Raw genomic sequence first — 27,659 nt, 5'->3', positions numbered from 1 at the left:
AGTCTAATGATATTTAGTCTTGCAGAAGTGTTAAAAAATTATTTTCCATGAATTTGTAAAGGTATTTTTAATTTCTCATTTCCTGAGTTTAACTAATTTATTAACACTTTTAGTCAGGGTTAATAATTGTTAAATATAAGAATTAAGGAAACAAATGCTTTAACCAAATCATCCAAGGTAATGTATGGAAGAATTGTTCTCCACAATGAGTAAGCAGTATGTTTTTTTTTAATGGATCTTTTGTGTCCTTTGTGTGTTGATATACAATTGAAATAGGCAAGGTTTCAAGTGAGGTCACAAATGGACAAAGTCATTAGATAAACAAATTCTAATTGTTTATTTTACCATTTGTGCGGCAGTGTTGATTTCAGGTAGTTTCATGGAGGCTTTCCCTTGCTGAACCCTGGCAACTTTTCTCATTCAATTCTCCACTGCTGACATCATTAATTATGTATCCCACTTACATGGCCCTACTCTTGTACAATCTTGTGCTCAGCAGAGTCAGAGTGACTTGTCAGGGCTGGCAATAGTTGCCATTCATACCATGGAAGCCATATTTAAATCCCAGCTGCCTGGCATTTCAAATGCTGTCAGCCAGGAAATGTCCTTTGTGCGTTAATATACAATTGGATAACATTGTGCCTGAAAATGACAAGTTAGCACCCCATTTCATAATTAAGGACCTGGAGATCCTGGTGGGGAGGGAAGGGCAATTCTCTTTCCCCAGGACCACCAGAGGAATATGGAGCACCAGAAATTGTCAGCCTTGTCTAAAGAAGCCAACTGAGTCAGTGTAGTGTCCACAGTTCAGAGGATCATCCAGACAAAACTCTGAAACCTTGGTCTGCAAGGGTTAAGTGCCACCACCTGTTTGAAACACTCACTCTACCTCTGCTACTTCACCCACCTCCCATCAAAACTGTGGTCCACCACTCCAACCACTGAATGAAGCATCATCTTTCAAAGACTAACATCCAACTCTAAACTAATCCTTCCTGCCAACAGTGCTTCTACTCACTCACTTAAGATACCTTTTTACCTTTCCTCATTGGGAAAGGAACAACCTCTTCACCCTCAGCTTACCAAATAATTTACTGGAATTCCCAGACAGGTTGTATAGAGACAGTGATCCTTGCACTCCAATTCCACAAAGCATCCATGTGACTGTGGCCAACCCCCTGGACCGACTGTGGTGACACCCCTGACTCACTATATTCCCATCTGATTGGATTAAGGACTACTCCGCTTGGGCTTTCAGACATGGCCCATTCAATGTATCCTGAGATGTTGGGAAATGGTGACCAACATGGAAGCTTGGAGAAGACACTAGTGAGCTACAATCGCCAGCTAACTGCTCCGACCATCAAATCAGGAATGGGTATTATTTAGTTTCTCACAGGTACCTGGGACAACAGCTACCTGCACCGAAATTAAACAAAATCTAAAAATAAAAAGGTGTCAATGTATACAAATATGGCCCACTGAACTTACTAGTGAGATTCTTATCTAGCTGTTGACACCTGAAGAAAAACATTCAATTTTCCCCTTAATATCGAGAATCTTGTTTTTTTACAGTCTCCTAGCATTCTTGTTATTGCCCATTTCATTCAGATTCTGGGAAAAGTCCATTGCGTATTCCTGAATGCTATATGTGAGAAAGCTAATGGGGCAGGTTTGTTTCTCACAGTACTCGGCATTTTGAGTAGAATGTGAGCAAAGAACATAGGAAATTGGGCAAGTTTTTTTTTGTTGGCAGATATTCCTCTCTGGAAGGAAGTGAGGACTGCAGATGCTGGGGATCAGAGCTTAAAAATGTGTTGCTGGAAAAGCGCAGCAGGTCAGGCAGCATCAAAGGAGAAGGAGAATCGACGTTTTGGGCATAAGCATTCCTGAAGAAGGACTTATGCCCAAAACATCGATTCTCCTTCTCCTTTGATGCTGCCTGACCTGCTGCGCTTTTCCAGCAACACATTTTTAAGATATTCCTCTCTGCCCGATTTTACACCATGTGTTGCACTGTGGCAGAACAATGTTTTGGGAAGATAAGCAGCAAAGTCTGCTCCAATCTGAACATACAAATCAATATGCTTTGAAATAGTTCTAGTTATTTCTTCCTAGCAAAATCTGAATAATGGCTCACTGATCACAGGTTTAATTCATAGTTGACACTTATATTTTCTTGGCTGAGACCAGATAATTAATTGCTATCAGAACTGCAGAGCAGAGGGAGTGGTAATCAGTCAGGTCACTGTTATTCATTGTTGATCATCAATCTCTGCTGAAAATATATCCAAGTGGACATTTCAAGCTAAAGAGATAAATTTCAATGGCAATGCTCTCTCCAAGCATTAACCTACTGACACTCGTTTAAAACCAGGCAGCAAGATTTAAGCAGGATGTTGGCTCTTTTGGGAGAGTCTGAATTGTAAAAGGAAGTGTTAGATGTAAGTTGCAATATCTTTTCAGCGTTCGTACCAACAACCACTGGCAGAAACAAATGAAGCTGTTTGGCTTGATTTCCATTCAACTTAAAACTCAAATATCAACAGTTGAATCCAGTTTAAAAGTGCACCACACAATCATATCTGGATCACATTATGGACATTCTTGGATAGGTACATGATAATTTCTGGAACCAATTACCTTTCCTGTTAGCAATTTTGGGGCCTTTACTAGGCCCACATTGCAACTCACTCCAGCTCAAAAGAGATGCTAAATTGCATTTGGCCCAGAGAGACTATAATAAGCGAAATCCAGCATAGAGGAGGGATTCCTCAGCTATGAGTACAAAAACCAGTTCAGTCTGCTGGGGGAAAGTGCAAACCTGACTGAGCTAGATTTTACAGGATTCCAAAACTGGTGAAATTGGGGTCTACCCCACTGCACCATTACTTCCCTCCAAACTGTGAGATCTGCAAATTGATACATTTCCAATGTTATAAGTACTTAACTAAATTGTTCTTTTCCAACTTTCGTCCAGTGATGTTAGCCTCCATGCTGATATTTTTGTGATCATTTAAAAGGTGGACAAATCTCACTGATGCTACCATTTCTAAATAAATATTTGAAAGGGTAAATTCTTAAGTTTAACCTTATTGTACTCAAATATACTTGTGTATTGTTTATTTCTGAACTTCATAACATATCTGAATCAGTAACTTTTCTAATGAGCCTTAAATGAACATTTGAATGAGAGCTGCAGCATAGTTTTTCAATAAAATCATGAACTTATTCATCAACTGCATTTTCGAAATCTATCCCAGTTTGCTTTGATTCCCTTATTGCCCAAAACATTATCAATCACCGTTTTAAGCAAACTCAAGCTAGCAACATTCAACTCTCAAGGATTGACTACTCCAAATATTCATACCTGCTCTAGAGAAAGAAATTTCTCCTCATCTTAAATGTGTGATGCCCTTATTCTATGAATTTTTATTGTGATCTCCAGCAAGGGAAACAGCCTTTTAATAACTATCCTGTCAAGCTCTCCAAAAATTAAGTGCATTTTGAAGATATTCCTTTACATTTTTCCAAATGCCAAAGAATTTGGGCCCAGTTTATTTATCACTCAGAAAACCAAGGAGTAGTTGCAGCTCCATGAATCTAGTTCTGTGTGAAAGAGTGACCGAGAATAGATGGAGTACATGCTTGGGAATCAAGTGGAACACAATCTCAAGGAAAGGGTCGCTGAGTCACGAGCACCTGAGACAAACCATGAGAAAGTGGTTTTTGAAGGACTTTCGAGGCAAGATCCTTAAAAGTAAAGAACTTGAATCCCTCAAAAAGGAGACAAAATTTTAACGAGATTAAGTGACCCACAGTCCATCTTAACTGAGTGGGTTGCTGGAAATTTCATGGGATTGTCTTGACCACGTCTGCTATTTCATGTTCTCTGTGCAGTATTTGACCACAGTTTTTCTATTCAATCATATATAACTCGTTAATTCTGAACATATGGGTTGTATATATAACTGAAAAAGCTCTGAGGAAGGGTCACTCCGGGTGCTCCGGTTTCCTCCCACAGTCCAAAGATGTGCAGGTCAGGTGAATTGGCCATCCTAAATTGCCCATAGTGTAGGTAAGGGGTAGATGTAGGGGTATGGGTGGGTTGCGCTTCAGCGGGGCGGTGTGGACTTGTTGGGCCGAAGGGCCTGTTTCCACACTGTAAGTAATCTAAGTAATCTAATCTAATCTAATCTAAAACATTAACTCTGATTTTCTCCACAGATGCTGCCAACCTACTGAGCCTCTCCAGCAATTTCCGTTTTTGTTTCTGATTTCCGAGCACTCTATTCTTATTATATATAGAATTGTGCTTTACTTTTCAAACCTTGTATAATAAAGTGTCTCATCTCGATTCATACTGTGTAAATTGAATTATGCAGCAACTTTACTGGCAATCAATTACGTGTTTGACTACAAGCTGATATTCTAAGGGTACATTCAAGAGAAGGTGGGACTTTTGTAACACGGTGGTAGATGTCCTGACTGCTGGGTCAGCAGACCTGGGTTCATGTCCCACATTTTCCAGAGGGTACATCATAACACAACTGAACAGGTTGATTAAAAATATTTGCATTTCAGTAGAACTTAATGCTTTGATGAATATATCAATACTGTGTATGGATTAGGACATCCATCTTACTGTATGTACACTGTTGGTTTGTGGTGGATAAAGTGGTAAAAGTGAGATTATAGCAACTATAAATTTGTTAAATGGCTTTAATTCTGAAATAAGGGTAAGGGAAGTATAGTGCTAGGTTGTAAGGAACAGATTTATCTGCCCTCTCGTGGTACAGTATTTCTACCCCTGAATTGGGTGGGCAGGTTCCAGTCTCACCAGAGGTGTGCAAGAACATCTATGAACAGGTTTATTGGAAAAATAGTTCAAGTAGAAAAACACCCTACATGTTATTACCTGTTCCAGATGAGTGTAATGACATTCCCAAACAGGTAACAGTTGATTTAAAAAATAGGATAAATTAAAGAAAATAACCCTGTATGTCGTCCAGCTCAACTATTTATTTTGTAATGCTATGCAGTTTGTGAATTATGTGAATTATAATTAAAGTCATAGAGATTTACAGCATGGAAACAGACCCTTTGGTCCAAACCTAAATTAATCTAGTTCCATTACCAGCACTTGGGCCCATATCCCACTAAACCCTTCCTATTCATATACCCATCCAGATGCCTTTTAAGTGTTGCAATTGTACCAGCCTCCACCACTTCCTCTGGTAGCTCATTCCATACACACACCACCCTCTGTGAAAAAGTTGCCCCTTAGATCCCATTTTATATCTTTCCCCTCTCACCCTAAACCTATGCCCTCTAGTTCTGGACTCCCCCACCCCTGGGAAAAGACCTTCTCCATTATGGGTGATTACACCCGTTTTTAGTTTTTTGAAAAATCTTTTGTTACGTCTTTGGTTGCACTTGAGCCCCAGGATCCTGATCTTTGGCTATCTGGTGCAGAGGGGTATGGGCAAATCAGAGAGCTTCTTCATGGGTCTGCTCCTGGACGTGGCCAGGCTGTGGAAGGGGGTCATATCTGCTGACTGGCAGGCCCTCTTCTGTGGTTACATTTTTGCTGGGTGTCCTTGGAGAGGGAGCACATGATGTCCACCAATACTCTTGGTGCCTATACAGAGACATGGACACCATAGGAAGTGCAGTGCTTTATCTCCCCTTTTCCACTCTCCTTAAATTTGATAGGTTTGCATTGCCCTTTTTGTACATAAATTATTCAGGTGGAAACATGGGTAATTTACTGGTGATAGTTAATGGGGAAAAAAAACAGCTCTTTGGCGATGGGGAGAAAAGCATTCACTTAGGTGTAAAAGCAATTCTGAACATTAAAAGAAAAAAATCCTGGTGTGTGATTCTTGAAACTACTCAAAATTTCAATGATAGTCAAAATTCTACCGATGGCTTTATGTATCTCACCCTAATATTTATAATGAACAGCAGAATGCCATTTAACTTGAATTCCCATTACAGAACTTGAGTATCTGGGATGAAAAACCTACAACTGTTTATACTATTTTTCCCAATTTTTAGATACTTTCTCTTCAACCTGTTCATTGATGCTATTACACACCTCAGGCACAGGTAGTTCTTAACTCAGTTCTCCTGACTCAGATATAGGTTAAGGATTGGGTCACAATCAGTCCTGAAGGTGAAGTGCAGCAAGTCCAAGGATTACAGGGAAATCAGTTGGGGTGCTATGGAGACATTAGTTTGGCGACTGGGCTATGGATAGTATGCCCTATCCCACTAAGTCAGTCCAGAATTCCAACACTGTTTGTCTTGGGGATTTGATCAATATTGGTGAGGGAATTTATCAGAGGGCAGTCCATGGAATACCCTGGAAAGGGAGCAACTCAAGTCCAGGGATAAGTTTTATTGTATTAGGTCACTGAGGGAATGGTAACAGTGATAGGGTACAATTAAAGATAGGAGAGTGAGACCTCATTGTGAATAGGAAGGGGCTGGGTGAATAAGAAGGAGAGACTTAAATAGGTCACAGTACCTTTGGCTGCCATATGGGATGAATATAAGATCAACAAGGGCTTGGGCATTTCCAAAGTCATGGGCTCTGGGGATGAAGTGAGGATGTTGGGACCAGAGGTAGACTGAAAGATCATAGTGGTTATAGGTACAGCAATACAGAAAGGAACATGAAGGATGGGGTGAAATTTGTTTTTCAAAGACATAGCCTGCAAGTCACTCACTGAAACAAAGTTGGAATCTTCCCATATTGGAACAAAAGACAATTCCATAATGTTGGTATAAAATGGCTGACATTGCAAATAGGTGGAGTAAGTTACTAACTTTTTGTTAAGAGATAGAGCAAAACTCTTACAATTTAGGCCATGATAAGTCAATTGCTGTAGCTGTTTCTTGTCAGATTCAATGTCATCCATCTAGCAGATCACTGACTGTCCAAGAATGGATGTTAAAAATTATGCCCTCAAGAATTCCAGAAGTACTACATTGTACACGATAATTGCCTCCTTGTCATGTCAACTGAAAACATACCATGACACCAAGGCATTTATATAGATTGGAAATCCTTTTATCCAAAAACCTTGGGACCAAATGATTTTCAATAAAAGGATATTTTTGGTTTTCAGACATATTTATCATTATAGATCCGTTCAGGTCTGTTTGGGCCTGAAAGGTTCTAAGAGCAAAATCATTTTCAAAAGGGCCCAAACTCAGCGTGTCTACAAGTTTGTTTGGGTCCACTTTGAAAAGACTATTGAGTTTTAGGTATTTTTGATTTGAGGTCTCAGAAGTAGCTAGTGCAGGAGTCTCCTGTAGCTATCCCTATCTCAAACAATTATGCTGTTTTGGATAATACCAGGGTGATGGCCTCTCAGGGCAATGTAAGAGCACAACAGGTGTTCTGCCCCCAAAAGGGAGACATCAGAATGGTGTGTTGCCTACCTGTTGCCAGGGTCAAGGACTCTCAGAGAGTGCAGAATATTCTCAAATGGAAGAAGGACCAGCAGGAGGTTGTTGTAAACATTGGAACTAATGATGTAGGAAGGGATAAGGATGAGATTCTGAAGAGAGAACATAGCAAGTTAGGCAGGAATTCTAACAAGAGGTCCTTGAGGGTAGGAATATCTGGATTACTCCTAGTGCCACAAGGAGGTGACGGTAGGAAAAGGAGGTTAGAGCAGATGAATGTGCGGCTGTGGGTGGTGATGGTGGTAGAGCGGGGTAGGGGTAGTATTTGGCACCCAGGGAGGAATTGAGGAAAAAGAGCAGTCTAAGGCTGATACAGTTGGGAAAAGGAGTAAGTCAAACAGTTGGGGCAGACAGGAACAAAGCAGAGAATGAGGCAGGACTGATAAATTAAACTCCATTTATTTCAAAACAAAAGGCTTAATAGTTAAGGCAGATGATATGATGGCAAGGTTGGGAACATGGGACTGGGATATATAGCAATTACAGAGACATAGCTCAGGGATGAAAGGACTGGCAGCTTAGTGCTCCACAGTAAAGATGCTAGAGGAAGGATAGAAAGGGGAGCAGTGTTTCTGATTATGGAAAACATAACTGCTGCACTTAAGGAGGATATTCCTGGTAATACATCCAGGGAAGTAATTTGGGTGGAACAGAAAAATAAGAAAGGGAGGATCACCTTATTGGAACTGTACTATAGACACATCCCACCCCCACCCCCACCCCCAAAAAAGCAGTCAGCTGGAAATTGAGAAACAAATTTGTAAGGAGATTTCAGTTATCTGTGACAATAATAGGGTGGTTATGGTAGGGCATTTTAATTTTCCAAAGATAGGCTGGGACTGCCGTAGACTGCCAAGGGCTTGGATGGAGAGGAATTTGTTAGGAGTGCACAAGAAGATTTTTTGATTCAGTATGTGGATGTACCTACTACAGAAAGTACAAAACTTGACCTACTCTTGGGAAGTAAGGCAGGGCAGGTGACTGAGGTGTCAGTGGGGGACCACTTTGGGGTCAGTGACCATAATACTATTAGTTTTAAAATAGTGATTGGAAAGGATAGAGTGGATCAAAAAGTTAAAATTCTAAATTGGAAGTAGGCCAATTTTGATGGTATTAGGCAAGATCTTTCAAATGTTGATTGGGTGCAAATGTTTGCAGGTAAAGGGAGAGTTGAAAAATAGGAAACTTTCAAAAATGTGGTAATGAGAGTCCAAAGACTGTATGTTCCTGTTAGGGTGAATGGCAAGGCTAGTAGGTGTAGGGAATGTTGGAGGACTAGAGAAATTGAGGATTTGGTGAAGAATAAGGAGGAAGCATATGTCAGGTATAGACAGCAGAGATTGAGATAATCACTAGAAGAATAGCAAAGCAGCAGAAGAATAGTATCAAGACAGAGGACTATCAAGAGGGCAAAAGGGAGACATGAGATAGCTTTGGTAAGAAGGGTTAAGGAAAATCCGAAGTGATTCTACAAATACATTAAGGACAAAAGGCTAACTAGGGAATGAGCAAGGCCACCCATGTGTGGAACCACAGGAGATGGGTGAGATATTAAACACGTATTTTGCATCAGTGTTTACTGTTGAGAAGGATATGAAAGACATAGAATGTGAGGAAATAGATGGTGACATCCTAAAAATATTATACCTGTATTACAGAGCAGAAGGTGCTGGATGACTTAATACACAAAGGTGGATAAGTCACCAGGAGCTGATCAGATGTACCCTCAAACTCTGTGGGAAACAAGGGAAGAGATTGCTGGGCCCCTTGCTGACATATTTGTATCATCGATAGTCACAGGTGAGGTACCGGAAGATTGGAGGTTGGCTAACATGGTGCCACTTTTTAGAAAGGTGATAAGGAAAAAAACAGTGAGCCTCACATCAGTCATAGGCAAGTTGTTGGAGGGAATCCTAAGGGACAGGATTTACACCTATTTGGAAAGGCAAGGATGGGAAAGCATGTCTCACTAACTTGATTGAGTTTTCTGAAGAAGAGGATTGATTAGGGCAGAGCAGTGGATGTGATCTTTATAGACTTCAGTAAGGTGTTTGACAAGGTGCTGCATGATACACTGGTTAGCAAGGTTAGGTCACATGGAATACGGGAGAACTAACTATTTGGATACAGAACCAGCTCTTCCTGTTTTGCTCTTATTGTGAAGTTTTGATTTTAAAAAAATAGCCCTTGTGAAATCAATTTGTTGGTCTGGCAAGCTGAAATGCAAACAACCTCAGAATAAAGTCCTGTCAACACCACTGGTCCTGCTGAACAAAGAAGAGAAACAAAGGTCTTGAAAAAGTCCACACTGAAAATAATTGTTTCAGACAGTTAAGCCTCTTCCATATTTTCCACTTACAACAGAGAAAATATTGTTTCCCAAAGACAAATACTGATCTGTACTAGTCCTGAGGTTAGTCATTTTGTTTTGCTGAATTTTCCATGTATTAGGAAGTACACAGAAAAGATGGGGTTATAATAAAAGATGCAATGAGGCAACATGTGCACAGAAATGTCAGCAAGAATGTCCTCAACCTTTTCTCATAAACATGGTTCTAAATTTATCTTTATCTGTCATGATGATTATCTGTCCATTCTCATATTTGAGATATTTCATTCTACTGGCCCAACTTCCCACCTCTAAAAAAGGAAAACCATTTCCTGTCCCTGAATCCAGCAGGGGAGTATTTTTTTCAAATGTTAGAATAGGAATCTCTATTTGTTTTTCCATGCACCAGTTGAAATAGACACTAAAATGGATCTGAATGAAGAATATCAACACAAACATTTATTTCTTTTATTTTTGAAAGAAAATTGTAATATTATGCAATGTTATTAGTCTGATTTGTTCTAAATTTTGTACCTAGTTTTGCTTTTCTCTAAGCTCTGTAAATAGGGTCCTAACAAATTAACTGAGGCCAATTTTACAGGTCTCTGTTGATGAGTTTGTAGTGTGGAGAACATGCAGATGAAAACAGGGTGCCATGATCTCCACATCACTGCATTCCACTGCCCACTGATGGTATTACAGTCAGGTGATGCAAAGGCAAAATGAAACAAAAATAGAAATAGCTGAGGTAACTCAACACATTTAGCAGCAACTCTGGAGAGAAAACAGAAACAACCTTCCGGGTCAAAGGAATGTGAACTGGAGAGATAGAAAAGCTGCTATTGGGGAGCATTAGTGGATGACATAAGGTTGGCTGTAATGAAAACAGCTCATGTGATAACAAGACATGGTGTGTTAGGTTGACGGAAGGACATAGAAAAAGGTACTCAGGCCCGAAACTTATTGAACTCGATATTGAATCCTGAAGGCTGCAGCATCCTTAAGTGGAGAATGACATGCTATCCTTCTGAACCTGGGAGATGCTCTAGATAAAATCTCCAACAAAGGTAGGGTGATTTCTCCTGAAAATGCAGTGAATGAAAAATAGTATGTACAATTGATGTGAGTATAGTCAATCCTAGTCACTTGCAGAGTTTATTATAAAGGATGTAATAGCTAAGCATTTAGAAGTACAAAATATAACTAAGCAGCATTTGGATGGTTTTATGAAAGGGAAATTATGCCTAGCAAATTCATGAGAATTCTTTGAGAAGATAACAAGCAGGATAAACAAAGGGAATCTGTAGATGGCATATATTTGGATTTCCAAAAGGCAAACAATAGGATACTAGTAAGAGTCCATGAAGTTGGGGATAATATATTAGCATAGATAGAGGATTGGCTAACTAGTGCATGAAAAAAAGCAGGATAATGGGGAGGGCATTTTCAGGATGGCAATCTGTAACTAGTGGAGTACCACAGGGCGAAGTGTTAGGGACACAATATATATTAATGATTTGGATGAAGCAAGTGAATGAAGAAAGTTTGCACTTGATATAAAAACAGATGGAAAATATTGAGGATGACTCAGACAGTCTGCAGACACGTCAGGTGAATGAATTAAAACTTAGCAGATAGAATATAATGTCAGATTCTGCTGAAGTGCATAAACATAAGTTGGATGTGCTGTAAGTGGCAACTTATAAACTTTTCACTGCACTCATTTGAATACATGTGACAATAAAGCTAATTCAATTCACTAGTGGAGCTGAATATTATTTAAATGGTGAGAGACTAAAGAAAGCTACAGCTCAGAAAGATTTGGAAATTCTTGTGCATGAATCATAAAATTCTAGCATACAAGTTCAGCAGATATTAGGGAAGGCAAATGAAATGTAAGCCTTTATTTCAAAGGGAATTGAGTATAAAAATAGGGAGGTTTTGCTAAAAATATACAAGATACGAGTCAGACCACAGCTGCAATACTGTGAACAGTATTGGCCCCTTATTGAAGGAAAATATACTGGCAATGGAGGCAGTCCAGAGAAGGTTATGGTCTCTGCCACCTCGCACTCACCATCTTTGCTATTGCATCCACCTTCCACAAATCTCATGTTCTGCAACTTGCACTATAGCCTGCAACATCGTCTTTCATCTGCATGTACATCTCCCCCGACATTAGTAACTTTGCCCGCTCTCTAAGCTTCCTTCTGAACACCTCACCATCTCTCACCCACCTGCACCCGCACAAAGAGCTGTGCCACCAATTGTGACCTCACTCAATTCCTCCCTTTCTCTCATTCCAGGAGAATACAGTTCACAAAAGGGCAAAAAGGGCCCAGACTGGTGAGGGAGAACCTGATATCAGGTTCTGTATCCCAGAAGACCCTCACAGTAGACCAGGACTACTCCTGCATGAATGTAGAGATGTTGATGTCCCTCCAACTGAGTAAGTACCACTTCATTCCACTGTCAGTCTCAATATAACCTTCTGTCAGTCTCCATCATTGAACTCTACTTCTAACTGCTGACCATGATGCCCTCTCTCTCTTTATCTGGTAGATACCAACAGCTTGTCCTCCACCTTCACAAAGACACAGCTGGCTCCGAGGCGCTATCTCCTTTATATGCGAAGTACCAATGTCTCAGATGGAATATCGTTAATGCTGCTATCTGCACTTCCACAAGCTGAGATCCTGACACCTAAATGTTTGAATGTTTGGGAGTACAACCTCCACAAATATCCACTGGCACTCTGAGGACTGACAGAGATCAGGTACCTGCTCAGCCCCAGGCAGAGGACCCTGTGAATGTCAACAATCAGGGACTTCATCTGCATGCACAGGGAGGAAGACACAGGCAGACAGAGATGTAAAATGCAATAGCCCCAATGCCTAGAAGCTGCAGTAATGCAGCAAGTTCTGCAACTGTCTGACTGCCTGGACTAGCTGCTAAGGAGCTACAGGATTAAGCTTCATCCATTTCCAGAAGCATGGATCCCTTGACTGAGATCATCCTGACCAGGTGGAGGACTATAGATAATGCCCTGAACTGGTATGGGAGGCTGCCCTTGCTGTGCCAGGATCACCTGACTGACAGGTTCCTCCATGAACTTTGCTGAGGACTACTCCCCTGAAACATTCAGACATGGCTGCCTGCTTGCTGCACATGCAACGTGTCTTCCCCATAAATAGTTGGTATGAGACTGACATAGCACACTGCCAGACAGTAAGATGCCTGGCCTCTTGCCTGAAGACTGCTGACCGGCAATGCAAGCTGCCTGGTTATGTGACAGAGCAAGGCATGGATAATAAGCACTAAGAGAGCAAGTGAGCAGCGCTGAGATGCAGTCTGGTCCAATCTATCAGCTGGGTGTCCACCTGTACGCAAAGTAACCTAACTGTAGCCTTCACATTGCTGGTTGCTGATGCACAATGCAGTGCAAGTTTGTGCTTTCTAGTCACCCTACAAGTGACTTAGACGAATGCCATGATTGTCATGAGGAGTTGACAATTATTGGATGCCAATCTCCATGGACATGGGATGCATTTGATACCTGTGCATCACACTCTGAGATGTTGTGCAACCTGGAGGATTGTCATAGCCAATAGTGAGATGAAATTATGAGGTACCTGCTTTGACTTCCATGGTGAGACTTCTGAAGATCTATCTTGTTTACTGCATTTGTTTAGATAGGAAGATGAATATTAATTAAGCTAGTTGTGTCTTTAATAAATATTTAACAAGTGATACCTCTTATTCATTGGCAACTCACTGCTTTATGGCAGGAAATTCATCTCACCCATTGGCAAAGGCATTAAAGATGCAATGAGATGTTCCTAACATCAAGGTTGACCTCACCAAACTTCTCATCTAGTTCTGTCACAAATTTCATCCTAATCCACTTCACTCAGAACCCTAGAAGATTCTGCGCTACTCATCAATTATTGTTGAAGTTCTCGTAATAGTTATTAATAAGGAGTAAAACAGCCAATTTACATTGGCCCATCCTGTTTTGGGCAAAAATTTAGGTGTTTGCTAACACTGTTATTTTTTTTTAAAAACTTGCTTTCAAAACACAAAATAAAATGGACATGTACTACACCAGCCAGACTATCACTTAGGAACCTATTTGTTGCTACTGGGGAAATGGAAACCTATAAACCCATATTCATTTTGTCTGCTTTGCTCCTCAAGTATAAGCACTGGAATCCAAGACAAACTAAAATTATAACGCTGACAGAAAATATGTTTAACCTCTGACAACAGCAAAGTTGGGACCTTGAATCCTCCATAACATGTCATAATGATGCTCTGTAAAAGGCTGACAGTAAATTTTATAAGGAAAGAAAAATATCACCATTCAAAACAATGATGAAATGGAGATTGTTCTCTAGAGCTGTTTTAAAATTATTTTCATGTGTTATAAACAATACTTGGTTACACACATACTCAGTATTAACATTGGTTACTAGCAAATGTAACTCCATGGGGAGTGAAAAAAAAACTGAGTATGTTATCAACCTTAATGTGATAAATATATTTATTTTCTATAATTTTTTGCTCTTTGTCTTTAGATATCTATTTCAATATTTTCTTGTCTTAGAGCTCGCATATAGAACAATTTTTATAGTCGGAATGAGGTAAGCAAGAAATGAAGGAAAACAAAAGACTTGTATTTCTACAGCATCTTTAACTACCTAAATATTGCCTAAGACTGATTTTCCAACAATTATGTACCCACGTGCCTCTTTCGGCAAGACCAGGATCTCAGATGAGGTATTCTAATGTTGGTCTGTTGAACTAAAAGCTAATTGGGATAATCACCATGCTGTAGACTGAAAAGTTTTATTATTCTGGTGGTGCTCCATTTATACTGACTGAACAAATATGACTTAATTCTTATTTCAGGACTATATACCTTAATTGCACAAAAGTAATTGTCTTTTCCCACACCCAAGATTTATTCATGGCCAATCTGAATGAAAATAAGAAATGATCAGTATTTTTTCGTTATGAACACATGTTATCCAATTTTTCATTTACAGAGAATCTCTTACAAAAAAATGGAAAGACCCAGTTCTAGGATAAAACAGGTTTGGCATAACTTTGTGAAATCCAGTCTGCCCAAATATGCTAAATTGTTAAGAACAAACTTTTAAGTGAAACAGCATGAAAAGTTATGCAGTAGAAAATTGAGTGACCCATTGATCCATACATATTATCTATATTTTAACAAAACAAATTAAAAATATCGATGAATCATTATGGTGTAAGTCGATTTTTGTTTGTGTTTGTTGCTACCTATTGTTTGTTCCACTTAACTCAAATGTTAACTTTTTTTGATTTGCTTTCACATCTCAGTGATTTATCTAGAAGACATTTCAACAGATAGAGATATAGAAATGAAAATGTGAAAGTTGAGCACAATTATCTGAACAATGTAAAGCTGCTCCTGCACACACATACACTCTCTGTAATGTTAGGTCAGGAATGGCAAAATTTGCATTATGCCAAATATTACTTATCTCTCACAGCTCATTTTTAAAGTTGCTGTTAATTACTCTTCTCCTGTGCAGCAAAAATGCAATAGATTGTGGTTCTAAACAAAACTTGTAGCACTTCCATTATTATAATCATGAAATGTACTCATACTTACCTTTATCTGCAGTTAATGATATTTGTTTATTTCATTGCAAGCTGTTTAAATTCCTCTTCAAGCTTCTTCCTATGTTATTGATGAAATCTAACCAAACGTGTTTTGAAATGAAGTCAAAAACACAGCAAAGGGACAGGTTTAGCCAAATCAAAGGATTCAGGTATTTGGGAAGTATTTAAAAATCCAACTTTAACTGCATTGGAAAATAAGCTAACTCACATTCAATCATATAGGTGGCTGTCAAGAGAGTAAAGAATAAGAGTTAATCTACAACTGAAAGAATCTAATCATTATTTATTACTTACAATTAATTGCCTCCAGGAAAGTGGAAGGAAAATTTTAAACATACTTTACAATCAATTATTACCACAGACAAAAATCTCTTCATATTCCTGCAATGTTTAAAGCATATTATGCTCAAGATTATAACACAGTTATACAGATACATTCAGTCTGAAGAAGCATAAATATCACATTAAACATGTAGTCTAAACATTTACAGATAGCTGACAAAGTAAATGAATATTAAACAGTATACCTTAATCTCTTGACTGGTAAAAACTTCCACATCGACCAGACAGGCAAGCAGTGTAGAAAGCTCACAGTCCATGTTAAGGGCTGGCATCCTCCCACTCACCAAAACTGCCCTGACTACAACTATTTTGCTTTGTAAAGTGCACTTTACAAACTGGCAGACTGAGCAAGCTGCATCAAGAACTAAAACACAAAACCCGGCTGCCAGAAGCTTTGGAAGTTAAAGCAAAAGTGTTGTTACCTCTCAGCCAGTGAGTGGCTGATTCCTTCAAGCTCTCACTCTGTCTACTGCAGCAGAAAGAGGTCTGAACACCCTCTCTCACTGATGACATCACTGCAAGACTGACATCAGCCAAATCTTTTTTTTAATGTCTTTTATCTTGAGGCTGTTCAGTGAAGCAAACTGAACATGATTATGTGCTAAATCTGAGTTAGGCCTATCCATCAAAACAGTGCTGTCTGCCACAGAGCAGGTTCTGATTCATATCTACTGTAACTTGGCACTCAAATGTTTACAATCATACAAAAACACTGCACTCTCATTTCTTTGATAATAGGAAATATCCACCATTTAAGCTAAAATACCAATTTTTTTTGATATGTGGAGCTCTTTTTGCCTTACATGAAAATATTTATTTCCCACTGGCTCATTCCCAAAACACAAGAATGGTGTTCTGTAAAATCACAGACATTATAAAAGTAACAAAATCACAGTTTCTGTGAATTTAATACTGGTAAATGGATACATTTCATGATGCTCTTCTCATTGTGTCAAGGGGAAAACTAATTCATGTAAATTTGTACCTAAATGGGCATTCTCTCCTGACATTTTGATCTTGGTTCTTTATATAAGAACGAAAGCCAGAGATTATATTACTTCTGCAAAAGAACACGTTAGTTAGAAAAGCCTTTGCTTCCTTAGGCGTTGAACCCAATCCTCACAATGCACCAGGAACAAGTATCATTTTCTCCCAAGCTAGTCTTTGTGTTCCTGAGATGAATGAATGCTCAGACCAAGAGCATCCGAATTTAAATGCTGATGGTTGAAAATAATCAGCTCAAGCTATTTTGAACTATTATTCCAATCTTCCTTCCACCCTGACTTTCCGAAATAAATCATCCAAGTTGCTAACACAAGGGTCAACCTTTACCCCAACATACTTAATCAAAAAGTACATTGTTTTATGATTCTTACAGCAGACTTCCATGTTGATAATTTAACTGAACAATTCATTTTCCAGCAAATCTTTGGCATCTGATCATGATGCCTGACGTAAATCTTTCAGCATGAGTGTACATTTTCTCTTTCATCTTTAGTGATTAAATGTGTGTGCCATGATGCAAATTGACAGAAATGACGCCAGCAAATGATGAATATAAACCCTTTGTGGATTTAGATTTAACTGGGCGGCCATATTAGCAGCTTTGCATATACACCTAGGCCATGATTTTCCTTGAGCTGTCTCCCACTCTTGCACTTTAAGCAAAATTCTGCATCAATATTATGCTGGTGCTGCAGGCACACCTTCAAGAAAGTTTTCACTCAAATGTCACTGCCAGTTAATAGTTAACACAAAATACACACACTATGATGTTCAGTCACTTGCATATTTAACAAAAAGAAAACTGACATTAGCTGCTAAAATGTAGCTCAATGTGACTTGTCACCACAATATTTTCTTTCCTAACAAATATTCCACTCAGATTTTCCCTTTGAATATTTCACAATATTAGGATGCTCACAAAATGCTTTACTGTAGAGAATCTTGGCAGCTAATATTTATCAAAACAAGGAGTGAAAACTCAGTCTCAGTAATAATGAACAAAAGGACCAGTGGACAGTTGTAAAAATCCATCAGATGGATCGTATTGAACAGTAAATCCCTTTGTCTGTTCACAACAATCTGATCATACTTAAGCAGCCCATTCCCGCAAAACTCAAAACACACTGTAAAACTCAAATAGAGGCTCCATTTTTTTGTGAAGGAAAAGAACAGTAAACATAGTGTGCTTGTTTCACTTCAACAAAATAGGTGACAGGTATTCTTTGATTCATTTCTCAGGGAAATTATGTGACCAGAGTCAACCTGACTCTCTTAAAACTCAAACAGAACTTGGTAATTAACTGTCAGTCATCATTTAACTGGTGTATTTGCCATTAACAAGAGTGGCTTGGTTCTACCACTGATGACTGAGCTGGCAAAATCCTGACATATCTGATGAGAGAACTATAATGAAATGACAAAAAAACTTACATGACTTCACCCTCATCAATCCACCCCCTCAATCTATCCCCAGGTGTATCTGTCCATAACAGCACTGGTACAAGTGACCACTGCAGAGTCCTCATGGAGATGTAGGCCCATCTAAAGATATGCTCCACCATGTTGTCTGGCACCAACACTACGCTAAATGGGATAGACTCAGAAAAGGCTGAATAGCTCAAAATTGAATTCATGAGTCCTGTAGAACATCAACAACAGGATTATGTTCATCTCCAATTTGTAACCTCATAACCCATGTTATCCCTCACTCTACCTTTAACGTTAGGCCAAGGGTTCAAACTTCATTCAATGAAGAGTGCAGACGAATGTGCCAAGAGCAACAAAAAGCTGATTTAACCTGATAAACATTCAGCTCAGGTCAACATGTATGCTAAACAGGGAAAGAGCATACAATAGACAATGCTAAATAATCTCACAACATAAAATCAGATCAAAACCTTGCCATCTAGCCACATCTGCTCTGGAAAGGTATTGGTTGATTAAACCGCTAGGTGAAGGAAGCTCCAAGCACGATCCCATGTTCAGTGGTGATATAGCCCAGTGCATATACAACAGAAAAGACTGAAGCATTTGTGATCCTCTCCGGCTGGAAGTACCAAGTGGATGATACTTTTCAACTTCTTTCTGAGATTGAACTTTACATCTAAGTCCCACCCATAAAATTATTTTGCCATGGAATGGTGCAGACTGCAGAAAAGGGTAAATTAATCAATTAAAAAAAAATGTTCTTACAACCTTCGCTTAGCTGTTACTGGATAAATTCTTCTTCCCGTCCCAGTTTTCAGTTTTTAGATTCAGCAGTAATGAAGTCTGTCAGTTTTATGTAAAATGAGGTAAACCAAGATTTAAAGTAGGTAAAGCTAGAAGCAATGTAAAAAATCAGTGCTCAACAGTGCCACCACTGCAATTAAGCAGTAACCTATGATCAGATAAGGCAGTGGCAGTTGGGGCAACTGAAGAAGCGCTCATGCCCAAAATGTCGATTCTCCTGCTCCTTGGATGCTGCCTGACCTGCTGCGCTTTTCCAGCAACACATTTTCAGCTCTGATCTCCAGCATCTGCAGTCCTCATTTTCTCCTAATGCAACTAGAGTCAAATTAACTCTAGAAGTACAGGGAAAAACTTGAATTGTTGCTAGAACTTTCAGATAGCATTAAAAATCATGCAAAAAAAACACATAACTTTCAACACTCAATTAGAAAGCAATGAAACTCCCTGAGAATTGTTTTTTGGATCTGATATTTCCAAACCAGGTAAAGACATAATTAAACTCAAAATTGCAATAGTGAATGAAGACCTCCAAAGCTTGAACAAATCATATCTGTCCAACAACAGTATTAAAAATCCGGATAAACTATGGGCAATGGTCAATAATCTATTATAAGAATGACAGAGTTATCCTTACAGAAACCAAGGCATTTTAGATAATTGTTTCTCTTATACACTTTTCTTCAGCTGGATATATAAGATTTGAGGCATGTATACTTCACAGCCATATTTTCAAAACCATACTAATGGCATGTGTTAGATGATTTGCTTGAAAATCAAACATCTTCAAAACCTCTGCCCTCAGCATACCACTGTGTTACATTGTTCTTTTAAAAGTAAATATATTAATTACTCAAAAGGATTGGTGAAACAAATAACATTGGTCTTTCATTTAAATACAAGATGATTTACAGAAAATGCTCACGAGGAGCTAAGTAGAATATGTCTTACTCCTATCACTGCTGCCTTACAGTACCAACCAAGTCATGGGACTAGGACATCATATCCATCAAGTTAGATATTAATTAACAGCAGTTCAAAACATCCACACTAAATGTCATCACAGTCAATCATCTCAACCCCAGGTGGTTCTCAAGATAGTATGATAGCCCTAACCATCTATAGCTTCTTACATTACTGAGCTTCACCCCATCATAAGGTAAGAGGTTAGGTCATTTGATCAAGGTTCCACAGTGTTGTGGTCGACATTAAGTGAATACAGCTGTTCTTTTTCAAAATAGAGAACCATGATTGTAATTTTGTTTATCCCTCTCCTGTTTTGCAGAGGACAAATGGAGCATTTATCATAATTGAGATTGGATAACTCAGCACAAACCAGGGCTTAAACATGAAAAATTCCTGTAATTAGACCATTTGTAAAAATAATGTGTAAGGGTACGGGGGTGGGGAGGCGGGGGGTGTGGGGTGGGGGAAGCAGACATTAGCAGCAGGTAATGATGCTCATTTAAAGAGCTAGCGCAGGCATGATGGGATGTATAGCCTCATAACACTTCAGTGATTCTGCATTACCAACGGAATCTCCAGAGCAGCTAATCACAAGAAGTACATGTGATTAATGTTATTTTTATGATATCACAATAACTTAGGGAAACGTAAGTGGCGAAGTTTCTGCTATTAATTATTTTAATACCAAAGTAGATCAGAGTATGAAGAAGTTATACACACTTTTTATTCATGTTCATGTTTTTCACTAAAATTTATAAAGGGCAAATCTTTCCTCTTACAGGATCCAACTAAGCAACTATTTGAGAACACAGGTCTTTCTTCAATCTTGTCTTTTCTAAAAAAAAATTTTCTGTAAGTTTATAATGTCAAGGGTCAGAGAGTAAAGAATCTGAGAATATTGTTAGAAAGAATGTCAAATCTATTTTAAATATAAACTAGATAGATTTCCAACTGGATTCTTGGAAATTATTTGAGAAAAGCCAATCCAAACTACTCTCTCTCTCTCTCTTTGACTTAGTGTTTTATACTGTCTCTCACTGACTCAGTACTGTTTTGTACAGTCACTCACTGACTTAGTACATTATATATGTGTAAAACTCTTGTTACAAACAACATATTTTCATCCTTTTCTTGTGTAATGTCAAGATTCCACCAAGTAAAAAAATTCTAATAGAAAAATTAGGCATGTGGTATTTATCACTATTGTAAGCTATACTTAGAAAAATAAACAGTTGAACAGTAATGCAGAAAATATAGAACAGCCTTGGCTTTAGTTCAGGTTTTGTGCACAATCTGTAAACAACTATGCAATGGGGATATTCAATTAAAATGTACAGTTAACAGGACTGAATATCACAAAACCAGTACTGCTTTATATTAACTCTATACCTTTCTTTATTTTAAATATATAGTCATTTTGTTCAGCCACTAGCCAAGTGGGCTAATTATAGATTATACCAGTTAAAATTCTAAGATATTTCCAGATTTTGGTGAATTCAGTCAGTTTTACATCCATTGACAGAAAACAGGGCTGTATCAGATGGATTTGCAATATACCCTGATGATATTTCTCTTCTGCTGTTGCAAGGCTTTAGGTCCTGCACTTAATCAGCTGCACCTTTATGGCAGACAATAGTTTTTCTTCTTTCCTGATTTCAGTGAGGGCTTTTGGAAGTGCAGGGGTAGTCTCTCTACCTCTAGATCAGGAGGCCTGGGTTCAAGTTCCACCCACTGTGGAGGTATGTAAAATCATTTCTGAACAGTTTGACACAAAAATATCCATAGCAACAGTCAAATAGTTCTAATCCTGCTAAGACACTGTAAATAAACAACAGAGTTGACCATCATCTAGAGGTTTGGAAGGTGTCTACCTTCTCTAACAAAATACTTACGGAGTAATATGTCAGTGGGTGTTCTATGAAAGACATGTTTCCAATTAAAAAAACCACAAAATTAACAACTTATTTATGTAAACATTATTATCACCTTCCTGTATTATATGATCATTTATCTTAAGCCAAACATACTCTCAATGATTGGTTTAGATTATTCACAATAATTTGGAGTACTGGGAGTAACTACATCTGAGACCCTGGGGTCATTATTGCCTGTCTAATGCGCACACATTGAATTGGAAGAAGTTATTTCTCATACATTTCTGATTAGATTCATAATTTGTAAAATATTTTACAATATTTTTGCCTGCATTTAGTTATTTCCTTCTGACAGCCTGATGCTGTTCCTAGTTCCCTGTTCCCAGTCTCAGGAGGGCTAAGGCAACCTGCTTCCACTGTCATTGATCTTGTATAGCAGATGTACAACAGCAGTCCTGAGTTTTTTTCCATTAGCATTTCCTCCCTGTTAAAGGGAATGTAACTCCCTTATGCATGGCATTTCCTATTGTTAAACTCTGCTGAGATTAGAAGCTCAGTGTGTGGCAAATGCAGATATGAATCTGTATTCAGCCATCTATGCAGGCAAGGCTTACGTGTATCAATGTATTGTTCCTGTACTTCACTTCAAGAACCTTTTATAGATGAGCGTACTTGCTTTGTAAAATAAAGATAAAGCATACCATATTTTCATGGCAAATTCAGTAAAAATCCTCTTGGACTAAGATAAAGAAATGAAGACCTATTACACATTTAGACTGGCTTCTACAAAAACCATTCCTCTCTTCATTAGTTAAATCACGATTTTTCCACTTGTAATGGGTTGAGGAGGAATTGGAATGTAAGGAGGGGCCTTAGGTATGAAGATATAATTATTTTTGGTGGTTTCAGTTCAACTCTGAGCTTGTGTCTCAACAATAGGTATTCCAGAAATGGTTGAGCAAAATCCCCTCTGTCGGGGTTAGAACTTTCAGGTGCACCTGTTCTCCCTTGGTTACATTTTGCTGCCTCTGATTATGTGCATCTTATCTGTAAGAGAGGAGGTAGATTGAGGGCAATGTGGGGGGGGGGGGGGGGAGTGTCGAATGGAGTGGTTGATGTGGATCCCATGGCCAAGTGCTGTGTACAAACTGTGAGATGTGGAGATGAGGCTTGCAGCAGTGTTAAATATGCAAGGTGAAGCGAAGCATATTAATGTACGGCATGAGCCTCATTATTAGCGACTGCTGATAAGTAAGTGATGGGCTATGACAATTTAACCAGTAGGTAAGGTTACTGGCACAGTCCTTAAGACTTGGCATTTGAAGATGCATTCACTGACCTTCACCATTCATGGGAGGTCACTGAATCTCTTGTGGTACTGCATCCAAATCTTCAGGGTTTAACTCCTGGCATTGATATCCATGGTTATCTGCTTCCACTGCCTTTTCACTATGTGTCTGAAGGGCTTCCTCTTTCCCTGCAGGTATAGGACATAGAAAAGAAGAAAGACTTGCATTTACATAGCGCTTTTCATGATGACTGAACATCTGAAGCGCTTTACAGCCATTGAAGTACATTTGAACTATAGTCACTGTAATGTTGCAAAAAAAACAGCAACTAACCTGTAATTGGCAAATCGCCACAGAACAGCAATGTGATAAAGACCAGATAATTCTGTTTTTGTAATGTTGATCAAAGGGTAAATATTGGACAAGACTTCGGGGATAACCCCTCTCCTCTTCTTCAAATCAGGACCCTGGAATATTTCACATCTATCCAGAAAAGCAGATGGCATTTTAACTTAATATCTCAATTGAAAGGGAGCATCTCCAACCCCAAAGCACTATCTTAGTACTGCACTGCATTATTGCCTCAAGTCCTGGAATGTAAGTTGAATGCAAAACCTTGTTGCACAGAGATAAGGTTGTTACCAATGAGCTGCAGCTGACATCATCTAAGCTCTTTTCCACCAGCTCTGCTACGACCTCCAGTGCAGGCTGATCTCCCACATAGTACTGTTATTCAATGCTTCAAAAGCCAGGTCCATTTCCAATATAATTGCCATCATCAGCTGCAGCCAAAATAACCACGGTTGCCAAAATGATAAATAACAGCTCACCAAGGGCCTTAACAGAGCACGCCAGAGGAAGGCCCAGTTGTAGCACTCAGCCTGCTAAGAGGACATGAGTTATTTGCTGTATGTTCAGGTTTTGGACAATACATGAATTCTGGAACATTGCAGAGACAATGAAAATGAACCACAAATGTGACTTGCAATAATGTTGCTATATTGTAATTATGGGCATTGAATAAACTTCTCAGTGTCAGGATGACAAAAAACTCATAAATGGTTATGATGTTATGAAACAATTAAGAACCAGCTACTCATTGTAATTCTCAATGATTGATTATATATTGGTATTAGTTGTAGTGTAATAGCTGTTATTTAAATTAAGTAACATCTACATTAACTAATGACCCATTTTATCTGTGATCTTTGGGAAGTTTAATGTTGCCTTGTATTTTGCTTATAATAGGTTTGAGCTTCAGTAATTGTTGACACAGTTTGGGCTGTGCTTTTGCAGTTACGGTGTTATGAATCCTAATACTCGTCCTTGTGCAATCAAGGCTTTTCCCTAAATACTTCTGAAGAAACTGAAGGCTTCTGCTTCATTTAGATTAGATTACTTACAGTGTGGAAACAGGCCCTTCGGCCCAACAAGTCCACACCGCCCCGCCGAAGCGCAACCCACCCATATCCCTACATCTACATCTACCCCTTACCTAACACTACGGGCAATTTAGCTTGGCCAATTCACCTGACCTGCACATCTTTGGAGTGTGGGAGGAAACCGGAGCACCCGGAGGAAACCCATGCAGACACGGGGAGAATGTGCAAACTCCACACAGAGAGTCGCCTGAGGCGGGAATTGAACCCGGGTCTCTGGCGCTGTGAGGCAGCAGTGCTTACCACTGTGCCACCGTGCCGCCCACAACTTGAATGCATGCCATGCCACAACATGCCATGAACAACTTGAATGCATGCTCTTCAGTTACAGGATCTTCTTTGAGATATTATCGCTTTTAGGTTCAAGACGTTACAGGTGAGTTCAACTGTCACATTTGGTGATGCACAAAATTTTCCATCAGCGGCAGAATCAATTAACAAATGCTTTAAACATTTCCATCCATCCACCAGAACAGCGTAAGTTACAAAACATCAAAATCCTGCACAGCCAAATGAGATCAGTAATAACAGGCCTCTGGTTTCTGTTTTCTGCTCAGTGGCATTAGTCATATAATCATAAAGTCATAGTTTCATACAGTATGGAAACAAACGCTTCAGTCCAATCAGTCCAAGCTGACTATAATCCCAAACTAAACTAGTCCCACCTGTCTGTGCTTGACCCATATATCCCTCCAAACCTCTTATTCATATACTTACCCAAAAGTATTTTAAATGTTGTAACTGTACCCACTTCCAACACTTCCTCCCAAAGTTCATTCTGTACATGAACCATTTTGCGGTAAAACATATTGCCCCACATGTCTTTTTCAAATCTTTCCTCCTCACCCTAAAAATATGCCCCCAGGTTTTCAAATCCCCTTCACTACGGAAAAGACATCTTATATATCTTTCATGATTTTAGGGACCTCTATAAGGTCACCTCCAACCTCCTAAGCTCCAGTGAAAAAAGTCCCAGCCTCTCTTTATAATTCATACCCTCCATTCCCGGCAACATCAGGATAAATCTTTTCTGAACCCTTATCACCTTAATAACACTTTGCAAGAGAATTTTCAGGGAGGGGGTGCTGTTTTTAGGGCCTAATGGAAGTAGTTGTTCAGGAAGGTGAATGGACAATTGGCTAGAATGCAAATTCTCTTCTCTCCCTCTGGTCATTTCCCCTAAGATGGCGTGAAGGTGGAGGGGGCGAATGGCACAGTAATCCACTCAGAAGAGCCAGGTATGAGCTGACTTTGCTGAAAGCATATTTCTGGAAGCTGACTGTTATTTTCCAGTCAGCTTCCAGATTCCCAGAGATGTAAGGCAACAATACAACTGCCTGGAAACAGACTGGGAGGGCAGAACTCTATTAAGACTTTGAGGCCCTACCTGCCTACATGTACTGCCACAGGTCGCTCCATCAAGAGATATCCCCCTTTGTAATGGTACCTTGCAGCTGAGGCCAGTTTTAGTTTGATGTTAAAGGTTGCAAAGGTGCCTCCTTTTTAGACTGCCCTTTCCCTAGTTTACTGAAGGCAGCTTGCTGCTACTTCAATTCTGGAGAGAATTGGCCATCCTTATTTGCCTTCTGGCCATTAGTTGTTCAACTCGGGAACACAGCCAAGTAATTGTTTCCTACATACTGCAGGATTCTGACCCCCTATGTGACCAGGCAACAGGTTTCCAAAGACCACAGTACATATCAACTGCAAGGGCCAGTGTCCTTGAGCACTTCTAAAGACTATTTGGTGATAGATCCAATGTTGCTATGGTTTTCACCACGTAGACAGTACTATAGATGTACCACTTATCCTCCGAAGTAGTGAATTCTGTGTTTTACAGATAGAAATACAGTTCCTGCTGCTGCTTCTCTCACCAAGAAGGTGTCAGTGACCACATTTGCACACTCCCCTCCAGTGCAGATTGAAAAATGGATAACAGAGCATGTTAATCATAGAATCCATACAGTGTGGAAACAGGCTATTTGGCCCAATAAATCCACACTGACCCTCCAAAGAGTATCCCACCCAGATCCATTCCCCTACCCTATTACTCTACATCTCTCTTGACTAATACACCAAACCTACATGTCCCTGATCACTACAGGCAATTTCACTTGGCCAATTCACCTAACCTGCACATCTTTGACTGTAGGAGGAAACCACAGCACCCAGAAGAAACCCATGCAGATGCAAGGAGTATGTGCAAACTCCACCCAGCCGTCGCCCGAGGCTGGTATAGAATCCGGTTTACTGGCACTGTGAGGCAGTAGTGCTAACCACTGAGCCACCATGTTGGTCAGTAATTGTACTGAATTAAAAATAGAAAATGTTCAAAATATTCAGTAGGTCTAGAATCATATCTGCAGAGAATCACCACTTTGTATCGACCAGCTGAGTAGTCCTCACATTTTTTGTTTTCATATCAGATTTCCAGCATCCATAATATTTTACTGTTGTGGTAGTAATTCCATTCAGTCATGGCAGTATATTCGATATGAATAGAATTCTTTCCTCCCTTGATACAATGATCCTTGCCACAGATGAATCATGTTATGCAAATGGCACATGCTTGTAGGCATTTTTGGAAGTCACAGATTATCACCTTTGTCCAGCCTGTTCTGAGAAGATTCATACTACCAGTAAATATGTCGGCCAATGAGAGAAACCAAGCCTCCTGCCAAAACCTACCTCCATAATACAATTTCTTAAGATAGTATTTAATTAGCCTAGCCTGGAACAAGCAAAAACATTCAAATTTATGACGACTTTGTGATTAAGGAATCTTCATGTATCTAGCTATTTTCTCTGGGTATATCGATGAAAGGTAGAAAAATTAATTCCAAGGGAACACACACTGCCAATATTCTATCATAATTAATCACAAAAAGTATATACTAGCGAGGAGGTGTTGGAGATTTTGGCAGATTTAAAAATGGACAAATCTCCACATCCAGATGGGTTGTATCCTAGGTTTTTGGAGATGAGGGAGGAAATTACAGGGGCCTCAACCCCAATTTTTTAAAATTATCTCTGGCCA

The 27,659-nt window shown here is 39.2% G+C and overlaps 1 protein-coding gene across 4 annotated transcripts in view; it reads right to left on the bottom strand.

Moving 5' to 3' along the window:
• rcan2 (regulator of calcineurin 2) overlaps positions 1-27,659 on the bottom strand; it is a 362,913-nt gene that overhangs the window by 153,353 nt on the left and 181,901 nt on the right. Inside the window, exon 1 of one of the 4 annotated variants that reach the window (XM_072556994.1) lies at positions 16,006-16,307. The exons of the other annotated variants lie outside the window; for them this stretch is intronic. Within the exon in view, the coding sequence (XP_072413095.1) occupies positions 16,006-16,092 (87 nt within the window). The 5' untranslated portion in view covers positions 16,093-16,307. Of the gene's footprint in view, positions 1-16,005; positions 16,308-27,659 lie in introns of those variants that run through there. 4 annotated transcript variants of the gene reach the window in all.

This window comes from Chiloscyllium punctatum, chromosome 3 (genome assembly GCF_047496795.1).
Source record: "Chiloscyllium punctatum isolate Juve2018m chromosome 3, sChiPun1.3, whole genome shotgun sequence".
NCBI classification, from domain to species: Eukaryota; Metazoa; Chordata; class Chondrichthyes; order Orectolobiformes; family Hemiscylliidae; genus Chiloscyllium; species Chiloscyllium punctatum.
This window is presented reverse-complemented; position numbering and strand designations above follow the sequence as displayed.